The 12,797-nt window shown below is 43.5% G+C and overlaps 1 protein-coding gene across 12 annotated transcripts in view; it reads right to left on the bottom strand.

Moving 5' to 3' along the window:
• The window catches only part of UBR4 (ubiquitin protein ligase E3 component n-recognin 4), a 130,593-nt gene that overhangs the window by 110,391 nt on the left and 7,405 nt on the right, over positions 1–12,797 (bottom strand). For all 12 annotated transcript variants that reach the window (XM_064589845.1, XM_064589846.1, XM_064589844.1 and 9 more), the window contains exons 3-15: positions 11,691–11,794; positions 10,785–10,914; positions 10,532–10,671; positions 9,917–10,019; positions 9,654–9,795; positions 9,368–9,492; positions 6,532–6,656; positions 5,891–5,950; positions 5,615–5,805; positions 1,930–2,029; positions 1,655–1,792; positions 1,079–1,196; positions 16–203 (exon numbers count right to left, since the gene is read on the bottom strand). In XM_064589845.1, coding sequence (XP_064445915.1) covers positions 16–203; positions 1,079–1,196; positions 1,655–1,792; positions 1,930–2,029; positions 5,615–5,805; positions 5,891–5,950; positions 6,532–6,656; positions 9,368–9,492; positions 9,654–9,795; positions 9,917–10,019; positions 10,532–10,671; positions 10,785–10,914; positions 11,691–11,794 — 1,664 coding nt within the window. The remainder of the gene's footprint in view (positions 1–15; positions 204–1,078; positions 1,197–1,654; positions 1,793–1,929; positions 2,030–5,614; positions 5,806–5,890; positions 5,951–6,531; positions 6,657–9,367; positions 9,493–9,653; positions 9,796–9,916; positions 10,020–10,531; positions 10,672–10,784; positions 10,915–11,690; positions 11,795–12,797) is intronic.

Genomic DNA, 12,797 nt, shown 5'->3' with positions numbered 1-12,797 from the left:
GAAATCCACTCTTACCAGCTCAGGATCTTTGCGACTAGCCAAAATGTTGCCCTTCTCACCGGGGGCCTGTTTACTGGGGCTTTTAACTCGAGGAGAGCTCTCCAGTGGAGGGGGCGGGGGAGGAGGTGGAGGTGCCACTTTCTCTTTACTGGGGGAGATGGTCTCCTCAAACCATTGCCCCAGAATAGGCTCACTGTCATCATCTGAACAGAGAAAAAAATAAAAGTAATAAAAATAACACTTTTTTTTACAAAGTTTTTAGTACATCTGCTTTGTGGAAGTATCTACGTCAAAAGGAACACAAGGATATCTTGATTTCAGGTGGTAGTTACATGGTTGCATAAATCTGTCAATACTCATCTAAATGTACACATAAAACAGGAGCATTTTATTGCCTGTAAGTTATACCTCAATAAAACTGGTATTTCTTAAAGGAGCCCAATGAAGAGAGACAACCTTACTTTACTGGCAACAAGCCAAACATTTTGAAAAACAAATTTGTTCTTGCATATCAGTTTTAAAGCCCAAATTAAGAGCTACACCTTTCACAATATTATACATAATTCCCCCAAACCTGATTATAAAGAACCTGAGACATTTCTCTTATTCAATCTCTCTCTAAACTAAGACAGGAGGAACTGTTCATTTTGCCCTGTTGTTCACTGCAACAGAGTCTGGAGTTCCTCTCCCTATGCCTCCCCAAGCCACACATCGATGGCAACAGCCAAACCCAACCCCTCTCACACAACCTCTGGAGTTGCACTGGGAAAGCTCAGAACAGAGTTCACCAAACAAGCCCATACAAAAAGAGGAACTGAGATGTATTCTGATCTTGGAAGGGAAGGGCTGAAAAGCAATCTGGCCTGAGAGCAGTTTCTGTCCTTCAGTCTCTCCACAGCTCAAATTACTTGTAATAACATGTCACCTTTAAGGGCACAGAAAATCAAGATGCACGCTAGGCAGGTGAAGATGGCAAACAGGACATGAAAGGAAGAAGCCGCGGGGCGGGGGGGGGGGGGGAGCTTCCTGTTGCATTCTGACACCTGTCTCCTGGGAGACCGAAAAGAGGCCTCTCTACCTTGGCTGCTGTCTTCCTCCGTGCTGCTGAAATCATCCTCATAGTAGGTGTTTGAGTCGGTCGAGGCGCTGGCGTCGCTGCTCATGGAGCCCTTTCTCTGACGCTGCAGGACACAGGCCTAGGAAAGCAGCAAGCTTCTGTAACTGCTAGTCACAAAAACGGAGCCACCCTACTTCACCTCGTTCACCACGTGAGACATTCTCTCTGTTGCCTTTTCCTCTCCTCTAAATCCAAGAAGTCCTCCTAACAGCGCCTTTCCTTCAGGGCTCTGATCACTTTATCCCACCAAGGCTCTCCAAAGCCAAAGCCGTGAACAAGAACTGAAACACGAGTGTTTCCAGAGTGCCCTCTAAGTTTCCACATCAGCAGGACAACTGTCACAAAGCACCAAGCAGCCATACGTGTCACAACGCTGCAATCAACAGATTCAAATGTGTGCAATCATTCAAGAATTCCGCTCATTTTCAAAACCACTACCACAACTTTTGAGTTTAAAAGGTCACGGTATACAATCTTATTCATTTTGAAAGGGTTATATAAAATCCTCCCAATTCTCAGCGGTGTGACACCACCCACCTTTCTGTAGGAGGTTGAGAGCAATGTCAACAGCAGGTTCGTCAGTGGGACAGAGTCAATCAGCCGCTGGATCCTCTGGATAGAGGTGCTCTGGGCCATAATGCTCAGGACCGCAGGGGGACCATCTGTCTCCCAGCCCTGAAGGGAACCATAGCAAAAGAGAATTCATGTCCTCCAACTGAGCAGGAAGGAACAACAAGAGCAGAGGGTTCAAGGTAGCTTCCCCAGAAGTGAAGCCAGCAATGAAGATGATGACCCCAAGCACGAGCCCTCACCTTGTGCAGAGCTTCCACTTGCAGGTCTTGAAACAGAGAGCTTAACAGCTTGACAGCATGGTTTGCCAATATTACTGACAGCACCCCAAATCCCTGGTGCCTACACGAAGAAAACGGTAAACACAACAAATTATAACCTCAAAAACAGGGGATCTTACCATTTGGGGCCTAGACCCCTTTCAGAATCTATGGACCTTTCCCCAGAAGGAAAAAAAAAAATGCACACACAGTATCGCATGTAATTTGAAAAGCTTCACCTCCCTGAAGCCCACTCATTTCCTGCCTCAGGATCCACAGGCTTCAGGTTAAGAACTCCAGGACTACAAGAAAGTCTTCCAAACACATGGCATTTTCAAATTCAAACTATCAGTTCGAATCTACTGGTTGATGTGAAAGATGCTGACATTCAAAGGCTGGTTGAACTTTTTTAAAAGTCATTCTTTTGGGGTGCCTGGGTGGCTCAGTGGGTTAAGCGTCTGCCTTTGGCTCAGGTCATGATCCCAGGGTCCTGGGATTGAGCCCCACATCAGGCTCCCCTGCTCAGTGGGGAGCCTGCTTCTCCCTCTCCCTCTGCCTGCCACACCTCCTGCTTGTACTCTCTCTCTCAAATAAAATCTTTAAAAAAATTTAAAATTAAAAAAAAATAAAAGTCATTCTTTTCAGAGAGCTTCTGGGCTGATGAATACAGGGAGATGAGAGAGCGGTACGTGTCGGAGGGCAGGGATGCTCCACGTTCTTTCCCCGCACCTTGCCCTAGGTATCCCTTCCATCTGGCTGTTCCAGAGTCATAGCCTTTTATAAGAAACTGCTCATCAACTAAGAAAAAAAAAAGCCATTCTTTTGAGGAAAAAAAAGGTAAAAATCACCAACTTCTATAAAATATCTGGTCACAAACCAAAGAGAATGAAAACAAAGTTTTACACATTAAATGTGAGTAAAACTTTCTTTCGGTCCAAATGACCACAGGACAAATACCAAAGAGAAAACTGGGGCAAAAGACACAGATAGTTACAGTCGTACTCACAAAGAAATACGAGTAGGAGCGATGTAATACCATCTTTCTCCTTTAAGATTAGAAAAACGTGAAGATTAATGACAGCCGCTGTCAAAGAGGACTGGGAGAAATGGGCACATGCGCACACACAGCTAGTGAGAGTGCAATCAGAACGGTCTAGCAAAATATTACAAATTTTTACATAAGTGTGCCCTTTGTCCTAACAATCATACTTTGGGGAATTCACCCCAAGGGGATAATTAAACAAGTTCACAAAGATTTACATTTAGGAAGATTTATCAAAGCATAGTTTATCAAAACAAGAAATTCAATATAGCCTAAATTAAGTGTTTCAATAGGGTAATTAGTTAACAACGGCATGTTTATACAGTGGAAAACCGCCAGCCATTAAACACTCACAGTGAATCCAAAACAGCGTCCCTGAAAAGTTATCTACAATATTTTCTAACGGCGATCCTGTTCTGTAAACATACACACTTACATACGTGCACCGAAAAATGTCTGGAAGAATGTTTTACCAATTTGGGTGGTAGAATTTGGGATGACTTATTTTCCTCCTTCTTATGATTTGTAACTTATACAAGGTACAGGTTTTCCTTTTAAACGTCAAGAAACAAGACCCTTTTTTTTTCTTTAAAGATTTTATTTATTTGACAGAGAGAGCACAAGCAGGGGAGCGGCAGGCAGAGGGAGAGGGAGAAGCAGGCTCCCCGCTGAGCAGGGAACCCGATGTGGGACTCGATCCCAGGACCCTGGGATCAAGACCTGAGCCGAAGGCAGACGCTTAACGACTGAGCCACCCAGGCGTCCCAACAAGAGCCATTTTTTAAACATAACTGCTACTTTGAAGGATAGACCTTTTAGCATCCTCCCGTTTCCTGCTACAGTGCCAAGTGTGAAGACAGAAACTCACAAAATCATAAACTACTATTCTCTCTGGAACATGCTTACCTCTCTTCTTTGCCTGGTATCTACGATCTACCATCCCAACATCTATTTCAAATTTCAGCTCATTTAACACTTCCTCAAGGAAGCCTGCCTTGATTTCTCTGACCAGGCCAAGTACCCTTATTAGAATACTCTCTAGATACAATTTGACATATCTCTTCAGGTCTCTCGGAAATGTGTCTTTTTTTTTTGGTACATCACAGCATTCCAGAACTGACACAGAGCCTGGGACAGAGAAGACACTCAGTGAATAATCTGTTGAATGAGGTCCAGAATTTGACTTCCTCCTTGAACTCCAGACGCCCATACCAACTGCCTACTCAACATCTCACATAGAGAGAGATCTGACATCATCTCAAACTCAGCATGGCGAAGATGAAATTCTATACTTCTTCCCCTTCCTGCCACCCAAGCCCTAAGCCAGTGTTCCGTCTCCATAAATTATACAACCCAGTTGCTCATGCCAAAATATTGTTATGTCATATTTTTCACACTCACTACCTAAGCCATCAGCAAATCCTATCAACTGTACCTTCCAAACACATGCTGCTTTGACCTCTTCTCTCTGCCTTTCCCACCAGCACCCTATTCCAAGTCCCTTTATCTCGTTTGGAATAATGCATTAGTTTCCCAACTACTCGCCCTCCTTCCCGCCTTACACCCTGCAATCTATTCTCCTCAAAACAGCTGGGTTCTCGGGTCACTAATAACTAATAAATCAGAACAGATCACTCCCCTGGGGAAAACCCTCCACTACTTACAAATTAACACTTGGCCCTGGGAGATCTGGCCCCTGGCTACCTCTCTGACCTAACTTTCTACTACTCTCCCTCCCCAAGAACTCCAACCAGCCACACCAACTTTGCTGATCCTTAAAAACGCCAATCATACCTCCACCTCCAAACCTGAACAATTCTTTCCCCAAAATTTCCATGGCTCACTCTGTCACCTCACATATGTTCTCTCCATCTTATCTTTAGAGCCCATTCCTCGCCATCCTAATTAAAATAACAGCCCGTCACTCTCTAGCACCTCACTCTGGCTTATTTTTCTTCACAACACTCATATGAGAATCCATCGTGAACTTATTAGTTGCTCCAATGAGAAAATAAGCTCCATAAAAGCACAGACGTTGCTTTGAATAGTGCTACATCCTCAATGCCTGGAGAGAGCCCAGCACATGGTAGGGACTGAATGAATAAATAAAATCTAGAAATGCTGGGCTTAGAAAATAAAACCTCAAACCACATGGAAGTCCTATCTCTAACTCCTCTCCAAGCAAGCAGGGCTTACTGTCCAGACGTCGTCAGAACGGTAGCAAATGTTTTAGGAAGCAAGCCAGGAACAACTGACAGACTCCTCCTTACAGGTTAAACATGCAAGTAAAGTAATTAAATGCAAGTCACACCAGCCCGTTTTACAAAACAGAAGCATTTTTTTCTGATTTGAACCTCATAAAAACCCTGAAAGATGTATTACACATTTTCCCCCTTAAAGATAAACAAACAAGCTCAGAAAAAAATGAGCAATTTGTCCAAAATCACACAGCTATGATGTAGACATAAGAGACTATGATCATCACCTTAGTTGTTAAATTTAACCAGGTATGCAGGCAAATTGTTCTACTGATGTGAAGATGAGAGGGGTAACCCTAGCTCCCCATCAACATAAAATGGCAGGGACACAAAACAAAACATGAGTAGCAATCGAGTAGACACGTACCCTTTCCCAGGTCCCAGTTTAGGAGAGCCCACTCCCTCTTTTGTACGAGAAAGGATGTCTCTGACTCGGAGTGCAGCCAGGGGGTCTTTCTCTTTCCCCTTATCAGCCAAGGCAGTAGGACTGAGGTTCAATATGAGGAAAAGGCTGTTTAACAAACACCAGGCACCCAGCAATTGGAAGTTCTGATAGTGCTGTTGAAAAAGCACAAAAGAAAAGTATGGACACAGAGATCTTACAAGCTATGAAACAGGAATGTAGCAGAGACACCCTTCTTACCTCTCCACCAGCCCGCCGGGAACTGCTGATCGCTTGTCCAATCATGTCATAGATTTCAAGCTGTCCAACATCAAACATACACAAAAATCTGAGCAAGCTGACCTACTTCATTACAAACCTTAATCCCACCCAAATTAATTTCGCTTTAAGAATTAAATATCCTCAAGGCACTTTCTAAAGATAGGATTCCATCACACTTTCCTTGACCATTACATGATGTTGACTCCTCATTATATTCAGCTCACGGGTCACCTTCTCAGAGATGTCCCCCCCAAACAATCTAAAGCAACACAGCCAGGCCCCCATCAGATCACAGTATAAAACAGGGACTCATCCTACACACTCACCATTCTCGGAGACTATCTCGTGTACTATAGGTCTCTACTCAAAGTGCACTGACACACAGCAAGCCCTCAGTACATGTGCAGACTGAGCGACTCATCTTTTACAAGGTCCACTGCCACCACGAAGACGCGGTGCCTTCCACAGAGCCAACCAAGTGAATGTCCACCTCTTAGACCTGCTCCAAGGGGAAGGGATGGAGAAGACTCCACATCCTTTCCTCTCCCTGGGAAGAGTGGACCTGGCACTATCTCCTCACTGAACGACAGAGGCCCCCGGGGCCAGGCGACCCGGCTTACACATTTCTGGACGATCGTAGCCGCGTCGCTCTCATAGTCCTCTTCTTTGGAGCTTGTGGACCCCGTCCGCACCTGCTGGGCACTACCCACATGCAGGATGGCCATGCAAGTTGCCACACTCACACCTGGGGGCGGTGGGAGAGAAGATGCACAGATTCCAATCATGGCACAGTCCCAGGAGTCCACCAAAACATAAACAGAAAACACAACCCACCCCAAACCATTCCATGATTTGACGACTGAGAGTAATGTCCACAAGAGCAAGACTAGATAGTGTTACCATCCGGTCCAGCAATCACACTCCGAAGTATTTATCTGAATGAGCTGAACACCTGCATCCACGTCAAAACCTGCACACGAGTACTTACTGTAGCTTTTTCCTTAACTGCCAACAATGAGAAGCAACTGAGATGCTCTTCAACAGGTGGATGTACCACAAACTACGGCACACCCATACAAAGAATATTATTCAGCAATAAAAAAAAGGCAAGCGATCAAGTCATAAAAAATCAGGGAGGAAACTTAAATGCGCACTCCAAGCAGAAGAAGCCAGTCTGAAAAGGCGACGTACTATATAACTGATTCCAACTTTAGGGCACTCTGGAAAAGTTAAAACCATGGAGACAGTTAAAAAGATCAGTGGTTTCTGGGGGTGGGGGTAGGGAGAGCGGGATTACTAGGTGGAGCAGCACGTGGGACTTCAGAGCGGTGAAACTACCTTGTGTCATAGTGATGATGAATAGAGGACATTATACATTTGTCAAAACCCACAGAACCGTCTAACACAGAGGAAACCCTGACGTAAACAAAAGATTCAGATAATAGTGTATCAAATCCTGGGTTCATCAATTATAACAACCGTACCGTAGTAATGCAATACGTGAACAATAAAGGAAACAGGGTACTGGGGGGAGAGGGCAGGTGGGAACTCTGTATAACCTGCTCGACTTCTCTGTAAACCTAAAACTGCTTTAAAAATAAAATCTATTGGGCGCCTGGGTGGCTCAGTTGGTTAAGCGACTGCCTTCGGCTCAGGTCATGATCCTGGAGTCCCAGGATCGAGTCCCGCATCGGGCTCCCTGCTCGGCAGGGAGTCTGCTTCTCCCTCTGACCCTCCTCCCTCTCATGCTCTCTGTCTCTCATTCTCTCTCTCTCAAATAAATAAATAAAATCTTTAAAAAAATAAAAATTAAAATTAAAAATAAAATCTATTAACTTTAAAACATCACAAGATGTCTTTCCATTTTTCCAAGATTGTGGGGAAAAACATTCCATGTTTGATATTCCTCAAAGACACTAAGGCCAAATCCCTGTCTTTACGTCAAATCCCAGGCCATCAAATTTCAACAACCCAAATCTGGGATCTTTAATCCAACTAAAAAATTTTGAGGACTCTTTAACCTGAGTACTAAGTACACTGAGAGCCATGTGATATTCAAGAAATTCCCTAAAAATTAAAAACCCCAACTTAAAAACTGCAAAAATCAAAGGCAGAGGACAAGGTAATAAGCACCAGAGATGAGCTGAGGGAGAACACATTTTCCCATTATCTTTAGCTTTCTCTTCCCACTGCTGCTGCCCTAGCTCAGGCTCTTACGGTGTCTCGCCTGAATGACTACAAAAAATCCTCCTAACAAAGCTTCCTGCCTCCGAACTTCCCCACACCAAAATATCCTGCACACTGCTGCTTGAATATAGCTCAGAATTTTCAGTGGTTTCTACTGTCTATAGAACATGGTCCAAATGACTGAGACTGCATTTCTAAGACCTCTGCGATGTGTCCTCCTTTCTCTCCGGCTGTACAATACCCACTAATCACATATCCTCTCCCCTCACCCCTTCCCTCCACACACACTTATACAGTATGTTCCCCCAAACTCTAGGATACTTTGAGTCCCACTTCTGCCTCTTCCTCAGGAGAGCCAAGCTGCAATCATACCTGCCCTATAGGTACATCAACAGAACTCCGTCATTCTTACTGTTTTACCCAATTAAAAGTGCCTTCCTCTTTCTATCCCTATATCCCAGATGTTCAAAATAAAGCTATTAAAAGAATGTAGGGAGATGATCAACCTCAGCAATTTCTTGGTGCTCCCCAGGTCAGGTTGCCAAAGCTGTTCAAATCCTCACTTAGAGAACCAAGTAAACATCAGAAAGTGTTATATCTTCCAAGACATACCAGGACTACAGTATTTAAAACCAAGGATCAGTGAATTGGGTTAAAAAGTCACTGTCATAATAACTTAAAAGAGAGTAAATAGCAGCTGTCAGTCCCCACTCTCAAGGCAGCATGAGCAACAGGAAGAAAGGGGATTCTGTGGGAGCATGAAGAATAACATCTGTTGTATTTATCAATATAAACAGATACCACCTGTTCCGTGAAGGCTTCCTCAGATGTGCTCCCACAGCAAGACTCCATCTCTCCCTTCTCTGTGAACCCAACTACTCTACACTTCCCTTATTGCCTTTATCATCTCCTATTGTATATCATTCCATGTGGTCCTAACTGTTCTCAGTGTAGGATCCTTGAGGACACGGATTACATATTATTTATCTCAATATCCCAACAGCCCTTGGCATTTTGCTTTTCATACAGTAGATTATTTACTATTTGCACACACTATGAAAGCAAATATGCATATAACGTGCCACCAGCTGTGGAACAATGGGATAATTCTCAAGATTCCTATGGAGACCTCATTTCATCTAGATGAGGCATCAGATGATCCTCAGGGGTAAGGGGGAGAGAGCAGAGCATTCAGGAGGATCTCATGGTTTCCAGAAAGTATACTTGTGCTTAACTGAGAAAATGAGATCAGACATCATAACCTCTCACCTGCATACAGACAACTTAGGCTGAGGACTGTCACATCTTGCAGACGAGAAGGATTGAGAGGTTCCAACACGGGTAGAGAAAGGGTATCCAATGCCATGGTTACATCAATCACCAGTGAATGAAAACTAGAACATGACAGAGGAGGAGGTTTAACCAAAGCGTCTGTTTGAATCCCTTGCTTCTATAATCTGATAGTTAAAGAAAGTTGGCGTGCCATAAACTATCCAGTTTCTCTCTTTCTGAGAGCAGCATTAGAAGGTAAAGCATACACCCTGGAGCACCTTACCCATTGCGAACAGCAGTGGCATCTGCTACTGTGGCCGGCATGATGAAGAAAGAATTGGCCAACACTGCATCTTGAAACCGATTGATGTAGCGCAGGAAATAGGGCAGGTTCAAACACACTCGCAGTAGCTTCTCTGAGCCACCTGCAATAATGACAAGGCTCGACCTTACAAACAGGCCTCTGGCTGCCGCTTGATTCTTTTCCATTTACAGAATTTTTGAAAGCAGAGAAACCAGCTCTATGACAACAATTAAAAGTCTTACCAAGCTCTTGAAGACTAGCTACATTCTGAGCTATAAACACATTCTTGGTTTTGATAGCAGAGGCTTGATCTGTGGATGACTGCTCATCATTTTCTCCTTCAGCCTAAAGAGAAACAAAGGATGTGAAAGGCCTATCATGATACCGTCACCTACCAACTGCTGCCCTGCAGTTCAGAATCTAAGCGAGTGTCCAAACAAAGCAGAAATTCTATGGATACTCTTCAGACTTCCCAGGTAATGAGGGGGGAATCCCTCTCTAATGCTAGGGAAAATACAAGTTATTGTCCCAAGAGGAGGAAAAAAAGACATAGCTTGAAGATATATATATTCTACAACTAACAGAGAGTGTGATGCCTTTTACAGAAAAGTGTACATGTTCTTTATATCTGTTTATATGCACTGAGAAATTTTAGAAGAATGAGCATCAAAATAGTATCAACAGTGGACAGCAAGTTAGGGGAAGTTTTGCTTCTTGTTTGTTTGTATTCTATTTCTTCCTACCCTAGGCACATACATCATTTTACATCATAAATGTAAGATACATTTGTTACTTTTTTCTAGTATTATCATCTCAAAACCCCCAAGGGATGAAGACATTTGCCTGGAGTAACTCACCGGAGTCTGTGGACCTATGGGTGGTGATGCTACAGTTCTAGGGTTGAAAACTGACGTCAACTGGTTCAAAAAATTCATCTGTACCTCCTTCTGCCTCAGCTCTGGGCTTACTGGTGAAGCCAGCTCTTTTTGATCTTCCACTGTAAGTATAAAACCAAAAACAGGGATGAGCAGAGTGCCACTAGAAGCCAAAGCAGGAAAAAGTTGGCCAGGGAAGTAGCCAAAGAACTCCGTCTGGCAAAAGAAGGCTCACCATCTGAGAGTGTCTTCACCGTTTGTGGCAGCTTGGCTGATTTCATCATTGCTGTAAACGTGATAATTTCAGTCCTGTCTAGTCGGCTACAGCCAGTGCACAGGCCCTTGATGAGGAGAATCAAGTGTTTCTGAAAAGAAAACAAATTCAAATATGTCTTTCAGAAGATACTACTATTTTGGGACTTTTCACTGGCACAGGGCCAAATTTAGGTTCGTATTAAGAACTGAAATTAGGGAAAACACTAAAGCAGAGATCAGACCGTATCTGGCTTGCCAATTTGTCTTATTATGCTCACAGTGTTGTTGTTGGATTTTTATTTTTTTTATTTGAAGTTATAGCTAACTTTTTAAAACATGGAAGGTTCAACATACAAATCCAGATTTCGTATCTTTCGCAATAATTCACAAGACACAGCAACTGAGTCTCCACCCCCGCCTGCCAACAATCAGCTGGAGCTACACAGTGATTGGCCCTTTATAGCTGGGTCAGGCACCCTTTTCAACTGGCACACTTCATCCATTTTATGTTACTTGCCTGACCCCTGGAAACGTGGAAGTTTGCAATCCTTGCAAAAGCCTCTGCAGCCCTCTAAACCAGAGGCTGGCGAACCACAGCTCCAATTCAGCCCACTGCCTGCTTTTGTAAATAAAGTTTACTGAACCACAGCTACACTTGTTCATTTATGTATTGTCTGTGGCTGCTTTCATACTACAAAGGCAGAGTTTAAAAAATAGAGACTAGTTTCAACAGGAACCAAATGGTCAGCAAATTGTTCACTATCTGGCCCGATACAGGAAAAGTTCACCAACCCCTGCTCTATGCCACCCCTGTCCATCATTATTCCACTAGTCTGTCACAGTCCTACCTCAAAATAAGGGCCACAGATGAGCCCATCTCTCTCACCTGGGACACAGCACAAGCCTCATCTGGATTCTCCAGACGCAGGAGAGAAAACTCGATCAGGACTTTACAGGCCGCTGCTACCGATTGAAGCTGGTTCCGGGGAACTGAGAAAGGAATGGGCTTCACTTAACCTCAGACCGCCATAGCCTTGGTCAGCTTCACGGTCAGTACATCTAACCAGACAACTCCCAAGTTCTGTGTGTCCAGCATTCCCAGCACCATTCCATGACAACAGTCATTCAGAACCAACAATCCAAGGGCCAAACAAAGGCATCCTGGCACTGATAACCATACACTGCTACTAGATCAATCTATCTTACATTTACTGGAAATTCACTGTAATAGGAAATACATCACAGTATGTACGAAGCACTTCAAATATATTAACCCACTTAATCCTTAAACCAACGTTCTGAGGTAGATATTTTTACCCGCTCCCCTTCCTTTACGTAACAGATAGGGAAATTACATCATAGAGAGGTTAAATGACTTGCCCAAAGTCACAGGGCTAGAATCAAATCCAGGAAGTCCGGCTCTAGAGTTCACACTCTTAACTACTAGAATATAATACCTCTCCTTTCCCACAGGTTCTAAATGCCTTTTACAAGAGGCTTCCTACACAAAATTTCTTCAAGCTAAAAGTGATTCCTCCATCAGTAGCCAGTGCCTGTAATAAACAGCACTGCACACAACGGTTATCCAGCAACCCTATAGCTTCCTTTCATTTTACTTGCTTAGCAAACTATTTGAAGAAACAAATAATTAGACTTCTTTCAGAACTCTCTGAGTTAGGATTTTTTTAAACAAGTAAAAATGCAAAGACTCAGAAATAGTGGAAAACCAGGGTTAAAAAAAAAAGGTTTAAAAGATGGGGAACTGAAATTGAAATCCCTTGACATACCAGAGAATACAAAAGGAGAATTTACTTTCTCACCAAAACCAAATAAGGAATAGAGCCTTCATGAGTGGCCCTGAATCTCAGATCAGTATCCGCCCATCCCCCTCAACCCCCCAAAATTAACACATTAGTAATTACGTGTATGAAACCAATAAAATGCTTTTGATTAAGAAGGTACAAGTTAACATAATGGGTTACAAAGCAGACAT

Source organism: Mirounga angustirostris, unplaced genomic scaffold (assembly GCF_029215605.1).
Source record: "Mirounga angustirostris isolate CCGP_5_RB_7025 unplaced genomic scaffold, mMirAng1.0.hap1 SCAF_4, whole genome shotgun sequence".
NCBI classification, from domain to species: Eukaryota; Metazoa; Chordata; class Mammalia; order Carnivora; family Phocidae; genus Mirounga; species Mirounga angustirostris.
The sequence above is the reverse complement of the archived record's forward strand: the minus strand, read 5'-3'. Positions and strand labels throughout refer to the sequence as shown.